The sequence below is a fragment of the Candoia aspera genome, chromosome 2 (assembly GCF_035149785.1).
Source record: "Candoia aspera isolate rCanAsp1 chromosome 2, rCanAsp1.hap2, whole genome shotgun sequence".
Classification (NCBI taxonomy): domain Eukaryota; kingdom Metazoa; phylum Chordata; class Lepidosauria; order Squamata; family Boidae; genus Candoia; species Candoia aspera.
Genome location: NC_086154.1, coordinates 245,163,104 through 245,188,258, shown reverse-complemented (window position 1 = coordinate 245,188,258; position 25,155 = coordinate 245,163,104). Strand labels below are relative to the sequence as shown.

Below are 25,155 nucleotides of genomic sequence, written 5' to 3'. Positions count from 1 at the left end.
GGCTGACGTGGTTACAATAATATTATGTCTTAGGCTTTATTGTATGTTATTTATTGTTTTATATTGGCTCATGTCATTGTTGCTGTTGTATCTCTCTCGGAATCTTTTGAGGCTGAACCAGTTTATAAATCTTGTAAATAATGAGAGGTCACTCTGGCTCTTGAAATACTTGCTCTTGTGATTATCTGCTCTGATTAAGATTGCGAGCCAGCTTCTCTACCTTGCAAGGCATGTCTGCCTTTAAAAGAAAATGAGAAACAGAACGTCAGTCACATGGGGGAAGAGTTTCCATGCTGATTTTTTTCTTCTACAGCCTTGGAGCCCTTTAGAACTTGTTTTTTAAAAAACTGTATTGGTTATAAGCTGTGTGTGCCAAATTGTTTCTCAGTATAACCAAAAGAAACAAAAAAAGTTCCAAGGAAGCAAAGTCAGTTTAATAAAACCTTCCGCTGCAGGAAGCCTATTTGTCTATCCACAGTATCAGCCGAAACAAAGACTGTCGCCTTTGCCAAATGCAATTTTCTTCTCTGTGGTATAAATGACTCTAAACTCCCAGTGTAAACAAGTTGTGACGATTCAAAGCATTTAACCTATAAATAAGATTTTCCTGGGACACTGTGCAACCATAACCCGAAGGAATAAAGTACATTTACCTGATTGGCAAAGAATCAGCTGTACTTTCCTTACCTTCAAATGCAGTTTGAGGCGCCTGGTATTATATTCCTTCCTCTTTGAAGTACCATTGCCTCCAAGCATGTCTTTTCAAACTGTCCTTTCTCTAGTCAAATTTAAAGGCTAGAGATGAGGACAGATCAGGTTACTGTCGATCTGTCTCACTGTCGATCTGTCTCACTGTGTGACTCCCCCTCTATGATGGTGTGACCCTCCCTCTGATCAGGACAGATGGGTGCCTCCCAAGATCTCTCACAAGAGACTTCCCCTACATGGTGCTCTCCAGATTTGAAAGGATGGAAACTTCTGGCTGCAATATGAACATACAGAGTGCCGGTTGAAGAAACCTACCATAGAATATACATTCTGTGCCATAATTGGCTTTGAATTTCTTAGAAAGTGACTTTAAACCCTTTTTTTAAAAGTTTCTCTTTCAGAGGCATTCAAATTTATCACCCGCTCAATAAATCAAAGTGACAGGCTTCATCAAGAAATGTTTGCATATCATCAACAGTCAATCGATACAACTGTCTCCAAAAATCCTGTCAATGCTGCTGCTGCTGCTGGAGTCTTAAAATCAAATATTTTCACTGCTGGCTCTCCACCCCTGTATATTTACTGTACTGAGTGAAATACAATCTTCTAAGTCTTAGAAGAACTTAAACATTAAAACCAATTACCATTTCCATGAACGTGAGAATCGAAGAAAAGAATCAAACATGCTTTAGCAAATAGTAACAGCTTAAAAAGAGCAGGTTAAAGAATCACACACTGAATGCTTTTCTCAAAAATGATTATAACTGCTTACAGAAGGTACTTAATAGGGATTTGAGACAGGTGTCTCTTGGAAGAAAATTCTAGAGCATAAAAGCAAAGTCTTGATTAACCAAAGCAGTGGTGGATGGCAGAGGTCAATATCTAAGGCCCTTCTGGTGATGGCACATGAGAGCTTCCAACCTACAGTATAAGAGGAGTAACTGATAAAGAGTAGGAATTAACAAAAACTTATATTTTGTGTGTCTCTGAAACCAAAAGAAAGGGGAAAGTTTTAATACTTTTGACTGAAGGTTACTTGATTTTGTAGATTCGAATGATGAACACTTACAGAGAAATCAGGCTTTAGGTGTAATTATGAATGAAAATGCTAATATATATGCCAGAAGGTATGATTTGGGGTTGTGGGTATGCATGTATAAGAAAGAAGGAATTCATAGGCCGGTGATAGTTCCATGTTATGCTTCAGTGAATTGTGATGGAAGAAGCAGGACGAGTTTGGGGGGAAAATTGTGCAACTTTCTGAATCCAGGGAGAAATATTATTCTGTTGGCTAGCATGAATTGATAGATGGGAACGAAATGAAAGAGTACAGAAAAATTGATGGGGCCATTTGGGGAGTCAAGATTGAATAGGAAGAGTGATTGATGAGCCTCTGCTTGGGAAAAGGTTTGTTTGTTTTGTGGTATAAATATAACTTAACTGTACTCACACACAAGTGGAAAAGGAATTACTCAAAAAGCATGTTTATGATGATAGATTTAGAGAATTTGTGAAAGATACAAAGTGGTGAAAGGTTCTGAACATGGAACAGACCATCCATCCAATTAATCACCACCCATCTCCCCCACAGGGAGGGACTCTGTTAGTTGTCATGTCAAGATTATTTGTGTCCGTCTCATGCAAATTATATTGTAAGCCCCTCTGAAGTTCGATTTAGTAAATATGTTGTAAATATGTGTGGCTTTTGCAACTGTTCTAGGTAAAGGTAAAGGTTTCCCTTGACATTAAGTCCAGTCGTGTCCAACTCTAGGGGGCAGTGCTCATCTCCGTTTCAAAGCCGAAGACCCAGCGTTTGTCTGTAGACACTTCCGTGGTCATGTGGCCAGCATGACTGAACAGAACGCCGTTACCTGCCCACCGAAGTGGTACCTATTAATCTACTCACATTGGCATGTTTTCGAACTGCTAGGTTGGCAGGAGCTGGGACTAGCAACGGGAGCTCACCCCATCACGCTATCCTTCTTTTTGACACCCCCCCCCCCAAAAAAAAGCACTGGAAAGGACATCTGAAAGTTCTTGTGGATTGATTCCTTTAGATAAGCTTATTCTGCATTTGATATTGGCCAGTTGCACTTCTGGGATTCTGGACTTCAGGGCTCTGTCTGGCCCTTGGTCACACAGTAATTGAGGTAATTTCTAAAGATTAAATTTTCACCAGGCTCTTGATTCTTAGATGAAGTTAATATTTATGTTTTGTTTTTTGTTTTGTTTTGTTTTTTCATTTTAATATGTAGGTGTTTGTTTTTTTACTTTATATATTCTGGTTTCCTTTTACATTTTTGTTTAGTTCTGTTTTAAATTTTAGCTGCCCTGATTCATTACCCAAAGCAGAAAAGTGGGCTATAAAACCAATAATTAAATAAATAAAGGAGTTCACCTGGGATATTTTGCATATAAAGCATTAAATGCTGTACAGTCATATAGAAGACCTACATTTCCCCCATTCCAATTCAGAAAGCTGAAATGGCCATGGAAGTACAGTGCCCAGTGGAGAAGGATCACTGCCCTGACCTCATCCCCAGGCTGTTTCCCAAAGGATCCTAGTTTTGTTCACATGGGAATTTTTGTGTTGGGAAAAGGAGGAAAACATCACTTTCATGGCAGCTCAAGGTTCATCCTCACATTCTGCTTGTGGCAGCATAAAGGCAATTTATTAAGAATTTTGAGTGATGTGTCCTCAGGACATCACATCCATCTCATCTCCAGCCTGCTGCTAAGACAGCCTGGAGTGGTCTTTAGTTGTTCCAGCTTAAAAGTGATGTTTTCCTCCTCCTCCCAACACAAAACTTCCCTGTGAACAAAACTAAGATCCTTTGGGAAACAGCCTGGGGATGAGGTCAGGGGCAGTGATCCTTCCCCATTGGGCACTGTACTTCCATGGCCATTTCAGCTTTGTCTGCAAGAGAGAGCAGATATTGTCTTTTTCTGTTTCTCCTGGAATACTCTTAGTTCTGGCAGTCAGGAATCCTGCTATTCGTTGTGTGTGTGTGTGGGCGCGCGCGTGCGTGCATGCGTGCACACAAAGAGAGGAGATAATAAAATAGAGAAAGTATGTGACACATTGATACATACATAGATCCTGTGAGTCATACCAAACTCTTAGCTGTCTTCATTATTTAAGCAACTCTGGCTAAATGTACAGTACCAGCTGTTTGAGCAATAACTTGTCTTTTCTTTTTTTCCTTTTCTTCCTTTTTTATCAGTAGAACTAAGTAATTTCCTGACAACCTATGTCAGTGTTTCTCAAGCTTGGTGGCTTTAAGAGCTGTGGACTTCAACTCCCAGAATTCCCTAGACAGCATGCTGGCTGGAGAATTCTGGGAGTTGAAGTCCACAATTCTTAAAGCTGCCAAGCTTGAGAAACACTGACCTATGGCAGCAAAGCTGTCTGGCACATGTCAGAAGGCCTTATCTCCCATGCTTTTCTGCAGCTGAACCTGGATTTGTCCAGCACAATCTATTCACCAGACTGTGCTGGATCTCCAGTTTTATGGACTTCCCGTGGGGGTGAGGTAGGGATAATCAAGACATTCTTTAAGCTGCAATTAATTGCACTATAAAAATGCATCCTGTTCTGGACTGAGCAAACCAGCCCTTCCCGTTTACACAGAAATAAAGCAAGTAGTTAGGTTTAATTTAGGATTTCTGGGAAATCTTGCAATATTGGGTTCTTAAGGAAAAGTTAAGGTATCAGTGACTATATGGTCAAATAAAATTAGGGCATTCTTGAAACTTAATTATGCACATAGTCTCAGTAACTGCAGAAAGGAGTTTTGTTTGGACATTATGAACAGAACAAAATCACATACTGAATTCTAGTTAGATTGTTCCCTTTCATGCATCAAACCATATATCTGAATGGTATTTATGTATTTATTTATTTATCAAATTTGTCACCGTCCATCTCCTCCAAACGGAGGGACTCTGGGCAGTTTACAGCATAAAACAATAATTATACAATAAAATTCCAATATAAAATATAGACTAAAACAATTTTAAAAATTCCAAATATAATAAAATCCTGATGGCTATGGTCTCATTCAGTCCTTGCATAGGAGGGGCACTTCAAGGCACTAGCCAACCCCAAGTATGATTATTCTCCTCCCTGCCCCAAGCTTGATGGCAGAGCCAGGTCTTCAATTCCCTCCGGAAGGCTAGGGGCGATGGGGCTAATCTCACCTCCGGGGGCAAGATGTTCCAGAGGGCGGGAGCTATTGCAGAGAAGGCCCGCCTCCTGGACCCCGCCAGATGGAATTATCTTATTGACGGGGTCCGTAGCATGCCCTCTCTGCATGACCGGGTGGGATGGGCTGATGAAGCGAGGAAGAGGCAGTCCCTCAGGTAACCCGGTCCCGTGCCATGTAGGGCTTTAAAGGTGATAACCAACACCTTGAATTGGACCCGGAAGCAAACTGGTATCCAGTGCAGCTCGCAAAGCAAAGGTGTTATATGCACCCTTCTAGGGGCACCAAAAATAGCCTACATGGTCGCATTCTGGACCAGCTGAAGCTTCCAGATACTCTTCAAGGGTAGCCCCATGTAGAGCGCATTGCAATAGTCTATATGGGAGATAACAAGGGCATGAGTGACTCTCCGAAGGGCCTCCCAATCCAGGAAAGGGTGTAACTGGTATACATTATAAAAACTGAGAATAGATAGAAGTCTGATCATTTTCCTGTGCACCTTGTTTTCTTTTTAAATTTAGAATGAATTTGAATGAAGTGTGTGGTTTGCACGTGTGAAATCCTTGAAGTGGAACAGTCCAGTACAAGCTGTTCCATCCACTTGACTCTGCTAAACTCACATAGTTTGGTTCTAGAAGGAATTGTAGGATGTCACCATTAAATTGGGTTTCTGTATTCTAACACTTTCCAAAGTTATTCTAACCTTTTCAGCACCATCCTCTCAGACATCACTCCCACCAAACTCAATTGATATGGTCAACCACGGTGTACATCATGGGTTACTCTGGGTTAATTATCTGCAAGCTAGGGCTCTAAAGATGTAGAAATTACATTTTGGTGAAAGGCACTGAAAAGGGATCAGTACACAAAGTAAAATGTGAAGTCTCACTCAGGGCCATAATTTTCTGCTTAACTGAACAGAGAAATGGTCTCATTATTGATCCTGTAATTGTGTCCTCTTTATAGCTTGTCTGTGGTGTGTTCCCTTGTCAGCTTAGCAAAAGCTACCTCAGTGCAGGCAATAGCTTCTAATAGTGACAGTATGTTATCAGATCATGTGAAGTTCAGCTGGAACATGTTGAAACTCTGACTGCTCCAGTGCCTGGTTCTTCCTGGAAAGAATGGCTCTAATTTCAGGTTGTGTTCAATAAACGACTTGCTTGAAAGGTCATTCAGGGGAACGACAGGAATTTCTTAATTTGCTGAAACTATTGTTCTGGCAGACGTCATTTTGATGGCTGTTGTTTTAGATCTTAAGACAGCTATTAGGATTTGGCTGAAAGCCACAGAGCCTCAGAGGAGAGGCAGTTGGGACTTTGTGACTAGAGCAAGGAACAAGTGGGCAAATTGGCAACTATAAGTGTGGACTTCAACTCCCAGAATTCCCAGCAGCATGAGTTGAAGTCCACACATCTTAAAGTTGCCAAGGTTGAGAAACACTGGTTTAGTCCAACTCTTAATGCGGCTATAGAAAACAAACAAACTAACTAAACTGAGGGGGGAATAAGATTGAAGTCCATGAAATCATGCATGACATGGAGAAAGTGAGTCAAGAGAAAGTTTTCTTAATCTCTCAAAACCCAATGACCGCAGTTCATCCAGTGAAGCTGACTGGAAGATTTGAAATACACAAAAAACAACACACAGTACATAATTTAGCTTGTGGAATTCATCACCACAAGATGTGGTAATAACTAACTTGAGTAGAGGATTGATATCTTCATGGAGGACAGGTCTATCAAGAGCTGATATTAATGAGCCTCAAGGTTACCTTCAGGTTGGATCCAGCAGATCTCCAAATGCCAGTTGCAGGGGAACAACAGCAGGAGAGGAATGTGTCTCTTTACCTTCTTTTGCAAGCTGGATGAATACTTCTGGTTGGTCACTGTGAGGAACAAAATGATGGACAAGATGGGCCTTGGTCTAATCTGAAAAGGCTGTTCTTATGCCGCAGTGCATGTTGTAATATGGTTTGGTTGTGGATTTGTGTGCTCTGTTAACTCAGCCCCTATGATTTATAAATGGTGGTTTATGGCTTAGGGTAATATGTGAACCAACTTAAAAGAATCTTTTGCTGGACTGGACCCTAAAATCAATCTAATGCCATTGTGGCAGGGAATCAAAAAGCTTGTAAGTAGAGATAGCAGCACGCACACACATGCACTTTTTGGTATGTAGAGAAGTAGGGTCCTGAACACGGAAGTTAATTTACTCATCACAGTCTTACCTGTTATGAATTTGTCAAAGCCCTCTTGTAAAGCCATTGCCACTTTCTGTAAGTTATTGTTGATGAGGAAAGAAATGAGACCGAAGCATCCAAAACTAGTTATGTTCATTTGTTACTAAAACCCACAAAGGGTAGTTGCTGATTAAAAATGGAGCCAGACAAAAGAAAAGATCCTGCTATTTGTTGTGTGTGTGTGTGGGCATGTGGGCCCTAAATAAGATAAAACAATAAATCTTATCAAACGCAGATAAAAGGTAGGACACCAGAAGCAGCTAAACACAGATCAATCAGAATTCAATTTCATGAGCTAGACAGTAGGAAAATAGCTCTTTCCACATGCTGTGTACTCTTGCTATGCACAGCACAGCACAGCAGTCTTAACCTGGGGAAAATTGTGGTGGATCACTCCCTACTATTCAGAGCACTGCCAGCTCATAGAGTAAGGCTAGAGGTGGGAACAAGACCTTTGTAGAGCTTGTAATTGGTGAAAAGCAACTCTGGCCATATAGGCATGGCATTTTCAAGGTTCAGAACTGGTGCCTGAGGATCGTATGTGTCTTCCTGCAGCTGTTGAATTCTACTGACAGAGAGGGACTTTCTTTTGTTCCATGGTCTCCATCCAAAAGGACTTGGATTTAGGATTGTTCTCCTAGAATGCAGTCCTGTGGACAATTGAGTGGGAGTCTTCTCCATTCATCTCAGTAGGTCCTACTTTCCATTTTTTCCCTTAAGGTAAAAAAAAAATCAGGTTCTTTTTTCCTAGAGGAAAAGTAATCTTTCTGAGAAGGAGTAAACAGAAAAATACAATACTGTATATGCCTCAAACCATAGCTGTAATGGCATTGACAGAGTGGAAAATATACATAGGTCAGGGTTGAATTGTTGGGTTCTTAAGTGTTCTCTAATGTTGCTTCTTCCTGCAGACATTTCATTACCAATCTAGTAACATCATCAGCACATGGGGGATGCTGGCTATTTATAAATGGTAGCTTGTCCTACCAGTCTTGGTAGAAGCAGCTACCACATATAAAAAGCCATCAAATTCCACTTTTCCATATGCCAATGATGTAGCAGGAAATGTCTGAGGAGAGGCAAGCAAGCTTAGAGTGTAATGCATTAGTTGGTTTATTCCTCAAGCTTTTGAATACCCTAATTTATTATGTATTGATAACCAAAAGTCATTTCTGAAACTGATACAACTGATATTTATATATAATAATAAAGAAACAGTAACCAAAACCCAAATTAAGAACAGAAGAAAACTGAAAGACTAGAGGAAGTAAAGTTTACATCTAAAGACAAAACAGGCTATAGCTGCAGGCCAAGTCAGTTATTTTGAAAAGACTGTTCTAAAGGGCTGTCAGTTCAAAAAAGGCCCTACAGAAAATGAGATGACTCACTTCATTTTTCACTGCTGCAGTATCAAGATTTAAGCACATGTTCTTCACTACTTGTTTTTTGCTGTCCCCATTTTCTCCAGAGCTAATAAGGGAGAGCCAGTTTGGTCTAGTGGTTAAGGCAACGGGCTAGAATCCAGGAGACTGTGAGTTCTAGTCCCACTTTAGGCATGAAAGCCAGCTGGGTGATCTTGGGCCAGTCCCTCTCTCTCAGCCCAACTTACCTCTCAGGGCTGTTGTGGGGAAAAGAGGAGGAGGAAGGAGTATTTGGTATGTTCACCACCTTGAGTTATTTATAAAAATAATAAAGGCAGGATAGAAAGTAAATAAAAATTAATAAACATAGGAGAAAGTTGAAGAGGTCTTAGCTACATTTAGCAGCTAAGTTTAGAAGAGTCTCGTAAAACAGTAATAGCCATGTTGTCTGTGTGGGGGCAACCCAACATCCATAATAGAGAATTATCTTTATTAGGAACAAAGTAGCATTAAAATACATGAACATAAAAGCTTTTGACAACATGTTACTGAGACTAAAGCCTTCAATAATGGACTGTATCCTATTAGTTGCCATCAATCTTGTTGATGTAGCCTCTGAAAGCTTATGCCCAAATATATGTGTTTATCTTTAAATTGTCAAAAAGTCTTTTATATTACATAAATCAGAACACTGAAGAAACCCAGGTCTAGAAAATCCAGTGTAATATTGTAAAAGCAATTATTAATTCAGTCAACTCTAAAACAGTTTAATTTACAGTGAAATTCTTCATCAGAAATAGGTTCTGCTGTACTAAACCATGTGATAACCAGCTGGATTGCTGAATTTTGACAAATACAGAAAAGTTTTGGTAGTCAAAATAATGGGGGTGGGGAGGAATGAGACCAGTACTTATAACCTGTGTGAACTGGTCAGGAAATCAGATGGTGAGCAAAGGAAAGCATACTTTGGACCTGTATAACAACAGTTACAACTGATGATGGTTTCTGTCTTTTGATAGCATTTGTTGCTCAAAAAAGTGTATCCTGCTCGTAAGTAAAATAGTATTTTTTTAGCAGTTAGTAACGTAATATGCTCCCTATGATGTGGGAGGCTTTACTTTTACAATAAAAAGAGGCTTGAGACCCATTTCATGTGATGTTATCTATGAAAGTTGGTCAGCATCCTGAGCCAAGCATAATAATTCTGGTAGCCAGACCCATACACATGATCATTATCTATCCCACTCTAATTTGTTACAAAAGTGTCTGTTTATTTTGAAATTAGTGGAGTAATATATGTACAATTCTTCCTGTAGGGAAAAAAAATAGTTCTACTGAAACTTGCTCTTACATTTTGATTTTTTTCTTTCTGCCCAGTATTGATACCATATTATGGAAATTTGTAGTTCTTCCCCCAGAAAACACCTTACTTAGAGGCTGTAAACATTTCTAATACAATCATAAAATATAAGGGTTGAAAAGAAGCTTGAAGATCACCTTGGAGTTCATCTAGTCTATCCCCATGCCGAATGCAGAAATCCCATTCTCCATTATCCCTGACAGATGGCCATCCAGCCTCTAAACACCTCCAGGGCAGGAGAACCTGTCAGCTCCTGAGGTGTTCCATTGTTGAACAGCTGTTATTGCTAGGGAAATCTTCCTGATGTTCAGTTGCTTATCAGACTTCTATATTTTCCGTAAAAAAAAAAATTTTTTTTTAAAAACCCACATCTTTAAAAGAGAAAGTTTACATATTGATGGGAAGAGTTTTCATTTCCTTGACTTATATCCCCATTGTGACAGAAAACCATACTAGCATGATATTTGCTCTCTCTATTGCTGATTTCTATCCTGCCTCTCTTCCTCTGCTGCCAGTTGTTGCTGGTCCTGTGACTTCCTTCCAAGGTAATAGTGATGATGCCTGATTTATACAACTAGAGGCTACCCCTGGTCAATCTCAGGAAGCACCTTTAATATCAGCAACTAAGAATGACTTGCACCTGTTTCCCTCATGGGGTAAGATGAAGGCAACACTGTGAGAACCCATCAGAAAAAGATGTTTGCCAGATGTTTGAATCCTGATTAGGTGCAAGCAGAGAAGACCCTTAGAATCTAATTTTACATGTGAAAGTACCAATGAAACCCCATATTTGCTTTCAGTTTTTAAAATTACCTGGCCAGTTTTTAAAATCAGGACTGCATCACTTTAGCCCATCAGAAATCTTTCAGCCTTTCTCAATCTCTTGACTCTGGAGCAACCCTTGAAATGTTTTTCAGGCCTTGGGGAACCCCTACTGTAATGGTTGCCTATTCTAAAACACCATCAGACTCATGAGTAGGAATTCAAAGATATCTGATTTATTAAAGAGAAAGCTGAGAATGATGAAAGCACGCCAAATGCAAACTAAAAACCCTCGGTGCAAATGAGATCCCTTCCCCTGTAGAATCTTCCCAAGTTCACAATCCCAGGTGCTCCTAACGGCTTCTGATGGTCTGCGGGAAAAGTCCTTGAGCAGAGAACATAACCCAAACACTTTCCATTGTAATGAACACAGATACAGAGCTTGGTACAAGGTTTCACAGCAGCTCCCTCTCAAACAGAAACGTGCGTCAGCGCCATGGCATGTGAAACGTTACGATGTATAAACTACATTGAATCAGTGAACATGACACCTACATATTCAGGTTCAAGTATAGGCCAGAAGTTACAAAATTATTATATTTGTTCCATGGGTAGGTCTGTATGTATGCACTAACAGTGTTCTTAAACTGAAAATAAAGAATGAAAGTTATCTCTTCAATGTGAAGTTGCTGGAATTGGAAATAATTTTTTAAGTAAGTTATGATCTCCCAGGGAACCCCTAGTGATTTCTTGCAGACCCTGGTTGAGAAACCCTGTTCTAGATGTTTAATAGAGAGTAATAACTGACTCACAGTTTGGTCTTCTCTAGAATTAATGAAAATCTCCCATTTCTCAATATTATATCCCTCCTCTCTCATCTGAAAATTTATTGAAAAAATAGTTGAGATTTTAATCAGAATTAAATGGAATTGTTTACTAAGAGTAGCAGCAACATTGTTGCAATTGCTGCAGCTCTGTGCAGGGGACGTATGACTCACACATTCTGAATTAAACTCAGCTTATTTCCAAACATAAAGCATCCAAGAATCACAGTGCTGGTACACCACTAGGACGTTTCTCCATAAAAATGTACTTGCCAGTGATCGAATAGGCCAAGTGTGGAAAAGGCAGCATTTGCAGGGAGGATGCAGATGCTGTTGTGAACATGATAGGTTTCCCTTGGAAGCCCCGGTCATGGAGATCTGTTGGCTCTCAGTGTTAGGGCTGGGCAAAAGCTAGAACAGGTCAAAGGGTAGAGCTCTTGTGGATTTACAGGAAATTGGCCAAGTTTCCAGGTAGTTTCACAGAAAGATACATTTTGAGTACGTCAATACCTCCCATTTGTTTCTCGCTTCTGTGGGCAATTCTCCAGTTAGCACTATTATTAGAGTTTGTTCTTGGTGGCCTGGTTGCTGAGCCATATTATAGTTGGTTCAATTTTGGCTCAACGTGGAGGGTGAAGCTAGCTACTTGTAGTTTATTTGGTAAACAATAGTTAAGCAAGCCAAGGCTTAGCATGAAGTGGGAATATGGTCATGGAGTTGTACCAGGTATGAGGAATATGTGACTGACCCACGGCTCACAGATTCCCAGCCAGCGTGGCTAGTGATGGGAAGTATGACCACCTTCTCTTAGTGAAATGCAGATACTACTTTTTCCCCAATGCCATCCCCTGCTCTTTGGTCACTCATCTGCTGCTTCCCTTCTTTAAGCCATTGAGGATCCTTCTGTACTCACCCAATTGATTAGGCTTAAGACGGTGCCATAAGTTCCATATTCATGGTCCCACAGTATTCTTTCTTTCTTGGCCTTTTTTTGGGTGGGTTGCTTGCTTTTGATCCCAAAATATAGTCACATAGAAATTTGATGTGGAAAGATACCCATGGTAAACAACATTTGCTGTTTCAAAGGAAGACAAGGGGGCAACCTGGGGCACAGTTAGGAAGGAGAGAGGGGGAAACCATGGTTTGACTATGATGTCATTACATTTTCATGCCCTGACACTTATTTTTAAATTGTGCAAAATGGAATTATAACAATAAATACTTGAAGGTAAGCCAAGAGTTATCTACCTGTAATGAGGTTCCTAAATGCAAAACAACGCTGTGCAAATATAGGACAATATGGGCTGCTGAAGAGAATTCTTTTGTTGCTGGCACTTACAGTTGGTTCAGCAAATTAGCTTCTATTCCAACTTGGAGGGAAAAACTTATGAGTCCCTTTGCAACAGCAGGGGTTTTGGGAGAGTTTTAATTCCTTCCAGCTGGTGGATATCTCTGTGGGGAGGCCTTCAAAGCCAGCCCTGTGGTGTGGAAATCTCCCTGTGATTCCTTTTGCACACAGAAGAACTCTCACACCTTGTTTTTTTCTCTTCTTGGTATTGTCCGGCTCACCATGAGGTAGTTTGAGAAGAATGCATAAATGCATTGCCAGGACAGAACAATAGGCTTTCCTAGGGAACTGTGAAAAATGGAATAATTATAAACTCTTCCTTGATAATATTGTATAATACTAAACATGGAGAGCCACAAAAATTGTCCAGTGTCTTTATTCATAATACCTCAGGGCATGATTTTCTTGGCCATTCCAGTAGCTGCCTGCTTTTTGCTTTTAAAGCCTTGAGCCAAGGAAATCCCCTGCTTATAGTGAAGGAAAGCCTTCCTCAGCTGTACTGAATGCAGAAGGAGAGATTGAAGCCCATATTTCACAGGAATCTTTGCTAGATCTTATCTAAGTTATAAGATAACATTCTTATCCGGAAAAAAGGCCAACTCAAGTTTCCAGAACCTGGTGTCCTCCAGATCTGTTGAGCCACTAATCTCAGATTTTCAACTGCTTGGTGGCTGTTTATGGGAAGCCTGAGCTGTTGACCAAAGGGGTCCCTACACTACATAGGTAGAGCTATGCTTCCTAGACAGGGAGATCTGCAGCCCAGCCATTGTGTGGGTCAGACTAAGCAAGGCAAGGCAGAAGATGATAGTGCACTCCTGTTTCTCCTCCTTTTTTTCTTCTAATTTTTTGTTCTTTCCCACAGAATCTAAAGCTCCAGAGCTAGGGTGTTCGTTCATCTCTTTTTGAACATACCAAAGGGTATGAAGGCTTTGATGCTGGGCATACATCTCTTCCCCCAATACAACGTCAAAACACTCTGTTTGTGACTTATTACCCCAAGATGAATTCCAGCAATTGGATCATAGTACACTCTTTCTCCTCATGGAATAGCTAGATATCCTTCCATTATGCTAAAACTTCTCTGGCTACCTATCCTTTCCCTTCTGAAAAAATCCAGTGGGAAGCTCTTGAAAGTATAGGAAACCCCCAGAGATATTATTGTCCAGTAAAAGATGGAATAGTCCATTGACTATCTAGTCATTCAATAAGTACAAAAACAGCAGAAGAATGTAATCCAAATTCTCTGTTTAAAAAAATTCTCTTTCATATGAGAACTGACAGAAAAAGAATACAGGGCAATTTTTCTGCATGGTGCTAGTTTAATAGTATCTCTCTCCTGTATGGGGAGATAAGAAGACTCGGTAACAAAACATTTGAACACCCCCACCAGCAACTTCCAAGTTTCTTTGATGATAATTGCATTGGTAGAAAATGAATACATGTCCTGGAATGTCTTCCATTTACAGGTCAGCAGCCTTGGAGAATATCGTTTACTGCCTCTTGCAGTTACTATATATAGTAAAACTTTATAAGATCATAACATTTATTTGTAATCTAGTCCCTTCATAGATCTTTGGCTTTATTCCATCTAGTTAACCACTAAGCATTAGCAGAGAAGTGAAATTTACAAAAGCGTTTCTCTTTTGTAAATATAATGAGATTTATATTGTTATCTTTTTCTGCACTTCCAGAATCCAGAGGAATGGATCTTCGGTTGTTGCTGTTTACGTTGGCTCTGGCATCTGCGAACAGTTCTTTTTCCACAACGAAACGTGAGTTTGAATGCCTTTGAAAAGTAATATTACAAAGTTTGCTGTACTTAGCAAAATAAATTTCAACATTAAGTCTATGCTATAACTGTTCTCAGCACCAGCTGTTGCTGTCACCAGCTCTGTTTGGACATTACTTTGAATCTGGATAGTCCCTTCCCTCTACCACTGGTATGATTCCAATATCATCAGCTTCTTTACAGGCATCTGTGAATTAAGCATCACTGCCTGCAGGAAAGGTATCATATTGGTTCCACCTGAGCCAAGACCTCATAAGGCAGGATTGTGGCCGATGTAGAAGCTAGCACACTTATGGCTGAAGGCATGCTGGTTTTCTACCTATAGACCATTGTGCAGAATGCAAAATGCCCGCAGAAAGGCAGTGTCATTTCAGTGATGTAGGTATGAGGCAGGGTTTTGCTGCACTGCTAGTATAGTGAATACTCCAAATTTGTAATGCCAGAACAAGGCTACTATTGAGCCTAGATGAGTGTGGAAGACCTTGACATAGCCAAGTTAAATGAATGATCAGTAAATGACTTTTCCACAGCTTGGGGCTCCAAAGCCTCATCCGGAACCCTCTAGGTGATGATAGAAGTGAGAAATCATTAAATGCTGGAAATTGTTTTTATATTATTATAAATTATTAATCATATAACCCTGTGTTTGGTTAAATAATACTTAGAGAACACATTGGATTTGTCCTGATTCCTTCTTCAGAAGTGACTAGTGGCATGGCATGAAAAAGACAAATGAGGCTCTTGGGCTAAAAGATTGCAGGCCTCTCTCCTGAATCATAGTTCATAGCATTTATGAACCTGTCTGGTTGTTGGAACATTAATCACATAGCTTGCATTTCAAGCCATTTACTGTAACTCGGGGTCCTTGGACTAATAGCATGCAGGTGGAAAAGAAGGTAAAAGAATTAAGATGCTTCTTCTCTCTATCTCTTTGAGAATCTTGAGCCTTCAAGGTGGTGAGGAGACCACCCCCTTGTCCTCCTCTGTCTGAACATATATCAGCCCAGTACCTGTTTCTACTTATTTCTAAATATATAACACAGAAGGCATTGCTTAATTACTGTCAGAATATATATTTTAGATCCTGTCTACCCAGTGTACATTCATTGGTTTGGAGGTGATTTACAGATGAACCCCTACTTGTTCTTTTCTGGTTAGAGTTGCTAATTTGGCTACCCTGTTCTTTTTTTATTGCATCCATTGTTTTATTTTCAGCATTGGAAGCTTAATGGCAGTGGTGGGGAAGAAAACTGGAGGAGGAAATGCATCAAAACTCATCATAAAACAGTTTTTAATTAGTGGTGTCTGTACATCAAATATTTTCTAACAAAGGAAATAAACAATCTTGAAAACAAGATTAAAAAACAAATAGAATGTTTAAAAGACAGGCCTCACTCAGTGCTTAGTAGTATTATATATTGACATATGCAGATTAAATTCTAGTAGCTGCATAAAATAGTTTTAAGAAGGGCTGTTTAGAACAGGGTTCCACAACATAGTGCTTTTGAGAAGCATGGTATCCTTCACTAAATAAAAGTAAGTTCTAAAAGGAAGAGTAATTCTATCACCTCAGGCCTGAATCAAGACAGGGTATTATTATTCCTCTCTATGTGATGTGTCTTTGCTTAAAGTTCCCACCTACCCTCCTCTTCAGTAACTGTGTCCATGTATAAACATACAACAGATAAAGTATTAGTATATTAGTATATTAGACCAGTATTTCTCAACCTCAGCAACTTTAAGATGTGTGGACTTCAACTTCCAGAATTCCCCATGCTGGCTGGGGAATTCTAGAAGCTGAAGTCCACACATCTTTAAGTTGTGAGGTTGAGAAACACTGCATTAGACTATTTAATTAAGAAATATATTGACTATGAGGGATCCAGAAGGGGAGGCTCAGACACTGGTTCTCAACTGTTAAGAGAGGTATGAAAATAGCCATTTTCATCAAACCATTGAAGTGGGAGGTGGTGTTAACCACTTCCCATGGTTCCCGCAACTGTGATGCAACCAGAATAGCTGTTTCTGCTCCTTTAAGAATATTGTAGGAACAATGATCCTGAGTATTAATACTTTTCTGCTCAGATTGCCAAGAAAATGTATAAAGCACTGCAACCTTTACTTTTCTTTTGAAAAATTATGTTATAGCTATTTGCAGCAGAAGATTGAACCTATTAAGAGTTTCAGAAAGCTGCTTTTTTTCAGTGACCATTAAGAACCACAGCTGTGCTAACAGTAGGAAAGTTTCCCATCAGTTCCTTGGCTCAGGCAAATTCCTCAGAAGGCTGAGGAAGCAGCTTCTTTTTAAATTTTGGCAACATGCATTCAACTATCTTTACTATTAATCTATTCTTAAAACACATGAACAATGTAAGAACAGTTAAAATGATCTGAATTAGGGCTGTTTCCTTTGTGTTCTGGAACAAATAGGCTGCTCCTTCTTCCTTGATTCTTAATCTGAAAGGCTGTTCTGTGGTCTTGACAGCCAAGAGGTTTTCCAGCAGCTTGACAAAGTTATACATTCAGCAAAAGCAAAGGAAAGGACATATTGTCTTAGAAAACAGCTAGACATAAAGAGTCTTGGCATATAAGATATGCTAAATGCCTTTCAGTTTAGTTGTTAGAAAAGTGCTCTCTGCTCAGATTGTTGTTTTCTCCTTGAATCACAAAGGAGAAAGGGACCTTAGTGGTCATCTAATTCAATCCTGCTCAGTATCAAACCTACTAGATCATCTCTGTTCAGCCTTTGTTTGAAGACCTCTAATGAAGGAGAAGTCATCACATCATGTGGCCATTTGTTCCACTGGCTGACAGCTTGTACAGTTAGGAAGTTCCTTCTGGTGTCTAGCCTGAACCTAGTTTTAACTCACTGATTCTGGTCCTCTCCTCTGGGACAATAGAGAATACAGGTGGTCTTCATTTAATGACCACTTGTTCAGTGACTGTTTGAACTTATGATGGCGCTGAATGAGTGGTAGTTATGACTGGACCTCATACTTATGGCCATCACAGCATCCCATGGTCACATGATTGAAATTTGAGACCTTCCCTGCTGGCTTCCCACTAGCAAAGTCAATGAAGATGCTGGCAGGAAGTCAGAAGTCACAGTCACACGAAGTCCTCGCTTAACAGTGGCAGCTGGGACTGCTGGAACTGCCGTTGCTAAACAGCATGGTTACATGGGTTTTTTTTACTTATGACTGCATTGCTTAACAACAGAGTTTCTGGTCCCGATTAGCATCATGAAACAAGGACTATCTGTAAGTCCACTCCTTTTTCTGTGTAACAGCCCTTCATATATTTGAAGACTGCTATCACCTCTCCACTCAGTGGTGTTTTCTATTGGCTAAACTTACTGAGAGCCTTTAACTGTTCCTCATAGGTATGGGTTTCCACACCCCTGACCATCTTAGTAGCTCCCCTCTAAACTTTCTCAAATTTGTCATTTCTTTTTTAAACTGACACAATGCTCCAAATGGGGATTTCTTCTGGGAAGACTAATTTCTCTTATTTTTTCCCTTCCGTTACAGCCTTACAATCTCTCAAGATCTTGAATGATACCCAAGCTATTGAGTCCTGCACCCACTCATGTAGAGTATATCTGATATGGCCATGGGAGATCCTGTTAAGATCAATGGCATTCTTCACACTTAATCTTGAAGAACTAAAATATACCACTGAATTCAGTCAGTTTTTCAATTAATGCCAGCAGATATTCTTTACCTCAGAAGATGCTCTTTTAGAAAATGAGTAGCCAGCCAACAGTATGAAAATAGGACTGACAGTAGGAATTCATAGCTTGTGCCATGCAGAAAACATTCTTGGTATTTTTTTTTCTATCAGCTCTCTTTCACTTTGATAAATAAGAATTTGCTTGCCAGAGTTCTTGCAAAAAAAAGAAATGTTCACAAGGTGGCCAAGAGAGTCATGTGAATGGTCTGTCTTCCATTGTACAAGCTTCTGTCTACTAGTTCACAGCCTCTCTGGTTTTCCAGCCTTCAGTGAAATCCTCCTATTGTTTGTTTGTTTGTTTGTTTCTGAATAGAAGGCATAGGCATCCCAGAACGCCATAGAGTGATGGGAAAATGTGTAATACCAAACAGCAGCAGCCTCTGCTATCTCAAACAATTAAAAAGACTGACAACCACCACTCAGAGAAATTAGAAAGGAATCCTCAAACACTCGGTAACATCTTCTTTTACAGGAGAAGAATAGTTCTGGAAAAGGCAAATTTTAGCACTGTGTTATTGGTGTCAACCAAGAACCAAGAGAGATCATGAACTTTGCTAGCTGTTTGCATTTTTGCCTAGCTGCAGTTATTAGTTGAGAGACAGATCTAGAAGATTAAAGAAGAGTTTGGTTGAATCATGCAGAGTCAGAGTGGGATGTCTGTTGTGGGATGTCTGAAAGGCAGAGCTAAGTCCTGGAAAATCAGGGGTGAAGCTCATTGGAAAAGAAGGTAGGAGTAGCAGCCAACCATACTTAACTCACCTCTTCTTTCTTTTGAACATCTGGGATTGACCAGAAATGATTGTATATAACCCTTGTTCAGGATGCCAGGCAGCTATGCCATTTTCCAATCTACTCGTTCTATTCTCTCTCTCATATTGTTAAGATTTTACTCCTGGAGATATTGGGCAGAAGGCAAAAAGAATTAGAACTCTTGGGCAAAATTCTGACAACTTCTTAGTACATTACAGGCTGCAAGCAAAACTTTATCAAGGTGGCAAAGGAGGACTACAAAAATATTGGAAAAGGACAATACATTTTAGATCACATTGTGCTATCACTGTGCTTAATATGAAGGGGGGTGGGTGGGCTGGAATCCATTCTCAGCCTAATAAAGCATAAATAAAAGTAAGTTTGGCACTCTTCACATGTTACCTAGTGAAATGGTTGCTGCTGTAAAATGTTCCTACTTGATCAGTTGAATCAGTAACCTGGGACAAGGTATTTCCCATGTCTCTTCCAGCCTTCTACCACCATTTTCACAGGCACTGGAATGAGAAATAACAGCTGAAGGTGTCAGTTTATGCATATGTATGTGGGGATAAATCTTACTGAACTAAGGACACTTATTTCTGAATAATCATGCAACCAGGATCGCACTGTTAGTCTATTACCAGCATTTCTCAACCTTGGCAACTTTAAGACGTGTGGACTTCAACTCCCAGAATTCATAGAGTTGAAGTCCCCATGTCTTAAAGTTGCTAAGGGTAAGAAACACTGGTCTATGAACAGATGTACAAACCCTCATAAAGTTAGTAGTTTGTACTGCAGCCATGCCAGAAAGGAAAAGCATTCAACTGACCCTTTGCAGCCACATTTTACGATCTTTTTTTTTCCCCTACATGAAAAGCAGGGCTGTATTAAGACCCCTGTAGGCACATTTATCTTTGTAGGCCCTCATTACAGTAGTAACTCAGATCCTTATGGGATTATAAAGGTATTCCCTGGACCTATATTCTTCAACCTGTTATAGGGAATTTCCTTTTGTCCAAGAGCACATGGTAATATTTTCATTTCAAGCATCAATTTATATATATTTTCAAGCATCAGTTCTCTTTTTTTGAAGAAGACTTTATTAGAGTTTCAAAATACAGATAAAATATAAAGTATAGAAAAGATTGAAGACAGAACTAAAAGAAAAAAGACAAACTAAAAAAGTGCAGAAATAATTAGAAAGAAATACAGAGAGACTTCCAACCCTCTCCAATACAGATAATAACACAAATATATAATACATTAAACTCTTACTCTAAATCAAACCTTGATAAACATTGTTTCTATAATATAAGCAATAACAATATTTTATAAGCAATAAATTAATCTTCAAAGCCTAAAATCAAAACTTCATTTTTTTCAGATACAAGCAAATAATCCAAAAGCTGTTTCCACATAAAACCAAATCTAGTCACAGTGTTTTCTCTTATCAATGCTGTCAGTTTTGCCATCCCCACCAATTCCAATAATTTCACCATCTGTTCTTCCACTATTGGAATTTGTATGTCCTTCCACCTTTGTGCATACAAAAGTCATGACACTGTTGTCATATATAGAATGTACTTATTTGCTTTCAAGTCTCAAATGCATGAACCAGTCAGTTCTCACAGAACAGGTTTCATAACAGCATAAAAACGGCCAGCAGGAAGTTAGAGAATCGATTAATTACAGAATTCTGTTTCTGTAATTCATCAATTCTCTAGCTTCCTGTGGCTGCTCTTATGCTGTTATGAAACCTGTTCTGTGACAACTGACTGGTTCATACATTTGAGACTTGAAAGCAGATAAGTGTACCTCTTACTTTTATTTTCAATGTGGAAACTCAAATGGACCTAATGAAGTAGTAATAATATCTTAGTTATATTTAGTTTTAAGCTGTACAAAGCTTGATTTTACTGTTGCTTTTGATATTTTCATGTTGTTGTTGTTTAACTTAAAACATGTTTGTGGGCCCCAAAAGTTTCATGGGCTTTAGGCACTGTGATTAGGGAAGATGAGAAGCCATTGATCTGAAATAATCTGGAATGAATTAATGTTTGGAAGAGTGTCTTTGGTGATTATTAGTTTAGGCAAAAGCTTCCCCAGATTCGGTCACTTGAGTGTGTGTGTGTGTGTGTGTGTGTGTGTGAACTGGTCATTTCTCTTCTAGCTGGGTTATGAGTGGAAGTATAATTTGCTCCCTCCACAACGCATGGTATTGTGTGGAGCCATTTCAGGTGTTCAGTGGATCACACAACATACATAGTTTATGTCATCTCTGAATGCATCCTTTAAAAACTTGGGGTATGTTTCAGAGCCCTTCCAAACCTAAGGGCCCAATTGTAGTTTTTAAAGTAAAAGAAAGAGAAAAATCATAAATGTGTAGGCAGCGATCAATTGCTTTTAACTAATTACATTTCAATTAACATTAAATTAAATCACTCCTTTTGGTGGGGGGGAAGTGTGGTGACTAGCATATTGCTCAGAGAACAAGAATAGCCTAAAAACTATATGCCCTTGATATAAATGAAAAATGCATGTTCCCGCATGAAAATATTTGAAGACTTCATTAAAATCAGTATGCATGTATGTATGTGTGTGTTTTACTGTAAACAGCCCAGAGTCGCTCCTTGAGTAAGATGGGCAGTGACTAAATTCGAAGTATAAATAAATAAATTAAATAAATAAATATAGAATAAGTCATAATATCCTAAGGCTGCTTTCTGTACTCCCTGTTTGGCTGGGCTGGATTCCTTAATGCACTTTGTAGAGGAAACTGGCTGGAGAACAGAAGCTTGGGAAACAGCCCATGGAATAATATATAAGCAAGTTTTTTATTTATTTTAAAAAAAGATCTCTTCTCAGTAGAAGCAGCTAGACACATACTGTTTTGTTTTCAATCTGGAGTAAAGTGGGATCCAATTATAAGGTTTGCCATGCTGTCCTTGTGATAGTAATAATTCATCACATGGACAGGGAATGTATTTTTCAAGAGTGCATCATCAAGAAAAACAAAGCAGCTTTTGGACATCTTGACTAAAACAGATGTTGTTGTTTTTATCCTTCCTGGTCTACTATTGTAGAAAGTAGATGCAGAAGAAACCTGAATCTCCTGCCAGCACTCATGAGTATAATTTTATAGGAAATGTTCAGCTGTGATGAATGCTCAGTGGAAGAAGACATGGATATAAAGACTGAAAATTTAGTTACCAGACCCTTGTCTGGAACCACAGAGGACCATTAGCAGTTAGAGGGACCAATATTCCAGTGACCCAGCATCCCACACTCCAGAATGCTGGTCTTGCAAAGTTGGGGCACCCTTTTTTGTTTGCTCTCCTCTTTCCCTTCTGTTGTGGAATACATACATACATTTTAAAGAAAGCCTTTTAGAATCCCTTCCAATCACAAAGTAGGCTTGTGGGAGGTTCAGAATAAGAGCTTTCCCTGTTGTGATCACCAAGAATCACCTTATACACCTAAATTATACCGTTACTGTTAACTGTTACTTGAGAAATTAAAATCAGCGTCAACTTTGGGAAGGAGTTTAGGGCTTTTTCATTAAGAAAATGCAAAAGTTTTAATTGTATCTCAGTCCCTGTTGTATGTATGTTCAGTCCAGGATAAAACTAGATTATCTTTATTAATTTCCATCAATCATATATTTTAGCCGACAAATTAAGCGATTTATCATTCTTATTCCAGTTATCTTGTCAAGTATTACTGAGATAGCTCTAGACTTAGGATTCCTACTTTATAGACAAAGAACTGAGACATTATAATTTTTATAACTAAGAATCTATATCCAGCTACATTTATTATTGGAGTGCAGTTTTAAGTGGGGGGGCAGTTGTAGGGCGAGCAGGAGAGAAAGAAAAGTTACTGGTATTTTTTAAAAGCTACTTGCTTTAGTAGTTTCACACATGGAATCACAGTTTGTATTAACCCAGAATGAGTTTTGTATGGCTATGACTTAGTAATTGTGTGATTGCAGTCATTGTGGTTTATAAACCATTGTTTATGTCTTGGCATGATGCCAAATTCAGCCAATGCCATCAATATGGATTTATTTATTCTGAGCCAATTTTATTTAGTTATTAATCTTGTTAATGCATTAAATATCTCACTGTACTCCTTAGGCTTCATCTCAGAGGGGTTTGTAGTCCTCCTACCCTTGGGTAACCCTTTTTAACTTTCATTGTTTTAAAAGCCAAATCAATGTTAATAATAGTAATGATGACACCCTCAAGTCAAGCTGAACTCCTGATGCTACATGCAGTTTTCTTAGCAACTGTATATGAGTGGTTTGGTACTGGCTTCTTTCAAGACTTTTTTTGATTTCCCATTCTAGCTACAGCCCTATTAATTCCTGGTGGTCTCCGATCCAAGTACTAACCAGGCCTTATCCTGATTAGCTTCCAAGCATGGATGAGGTGCCGCCACCTGTTGATATATAAAAACCAAACAGGGTACAAATAAAGCCTTTTTAAATAATTTCTTGTAACTTAAATTTTCTAATTTTAAATTAATTTGGGTGAAATTAATCAACAAAAGGTTAAATTGAGAAGCATGTGCAGGCCCATTATTACTGATGTGAGCCATTGTAACAGCTTTGCTCTTTCAGGGCTCTACTTTCTTATTTTTTCAAGATGATTTCTTTCTGGTATTTTAATGGACTAAAGAGAAAAAGAACATATTAAAGATGCCTGTAATGAATGCCTATTCTAAAACACTGTCAGACTCATGAGCAGGAATTCAAAGATATCTGATTTATTAAAGAATAGTATGCAGGATCACAGAGAAAGCTGAGAATGATGAAAGCGCGCCAAATGCAAACTAAAAACCCTCGGTGCAAATGAGATCCCTCCCCCCATAGAATCTTCCCAAGTTCACAATCCCAGGTGCTCCTAACGGTTTCTGATGGTCTGTGGGAAAAGTCCTTGAACAGAGAACATAACCCAAACACATTCCATTGTAATGAACACAGATAGAGAGCTTGGTACAAGGTTTCACAGTAGCTCCCTCCCAAACAGAAACGCGTGTTAGCGCCATGGCATGTGAAACATTACGATGTATACTGTTCATTGAACGTGACATACTGCCCCCCAAAAGAAAGAAAACACTAAGCAGCAGGCTTCAAATGGTAAGCAAGGTGGAAACGGCGAACTAAATCAGGAGCATTAACGTGGCGAGCAGACACCCATTCAGGATGAGGAAAGTGTTTCCATTGGACCAGATACTGGAGGGTGCCTCGAAGCTTGCGAGAATCAACGACCTCGACCTCAAAGTGCTGTTGGCTGTCAATCATGATCAGAGCAGGAGGAGGAGGTTGGGGATGCCAGCGGGAGGAGTGGTGGACAGGCTTGAGCAAGCTGCAATGGAAAACAGGGTGCAAGCGTTTCAAATTGTGAGGCAGTTCCAATTTAACAGTAACTGGATTGATAAGACCAACAATAGGGAAAGGACCAATGAACTTGGGAGCACGTTTTTTAGAGGGTTGTGGTGACTTGATGAATTTGGTAGATAGATACACCTGATCCCCAATCTTGAAGTCGTGTTGCAAGGAACGATGCTTATTGACTTGAAACTTGTAAGCAGCCTGGGCATCAGCCAAAGCCTGTTGAATCACCGGCCAGGAATCAGCCAGCTTAACAGCCCAGTCAGAGGTAGAACATGTTTGGGAAGGGGGTTGTGGCAGTTCAGGGATGGAAACAAAGTCGTGACCAGAAACCACGTGAAAAGGGGTTTGCCCGGTACTTTGATGGACAGCATTGTTGTAAGCCACTTCAGCAAAAGGCAGTAACTCCACCCAATCGTCCTGATGGTAGTTAATGTATGCTCTAAGAAATTGTTCAAGAGTGGAGTTCAAAATATCAGTAGAACCGTCAGTCTCAGGATGGGAAGAGGTGGACAGCGCTTGTTTGGTGCCAATCAATTTTAAAAATGATTTCCAAAACTGGGAAGTGAACTGTGTCCCGCGGTCACTGACCAAACGGGAGGGGCTACCGTGGAGACGGTAGATGTGGATGAGAAATAGGTGCGCCAATTGTGGGGCTGACGGGATGGATGCACATGGAATT

The 25,155-nt window shown here is 39.5% G+C and overlaps 1 protein-coding gene across 3 annotated transcripts in view; it reads left to right on the top strand.

Moving 5' to 3' along the window:
• Nucleotides 1-25,155, top strand: part of GHR (growth hormone receptor) — a 148,476-nt gene that overhangs the window by 50,793 nt on the left and 72,528 nt on the right. For 2 of the 3 annotated variants that reach the window (XM_063295701.1, XM_063295700.1), the window contains one exon: nt 14,499-14,579. In XM_063295701.1, coding sequence (XP_063151771.1) covers nt 14,510-14,579 — 70 coding nt within the window. In that variant the 5' untranslated portion in view covers nt 14,499-14,509. Of the gene's footprint in view, nt 1-14,498; nt 14,580-23,426; nt 23,545-25,155 lie in introns of those variants that run through there. The other variant, XM_063295702.1, reaches the window with a different exon arrangement.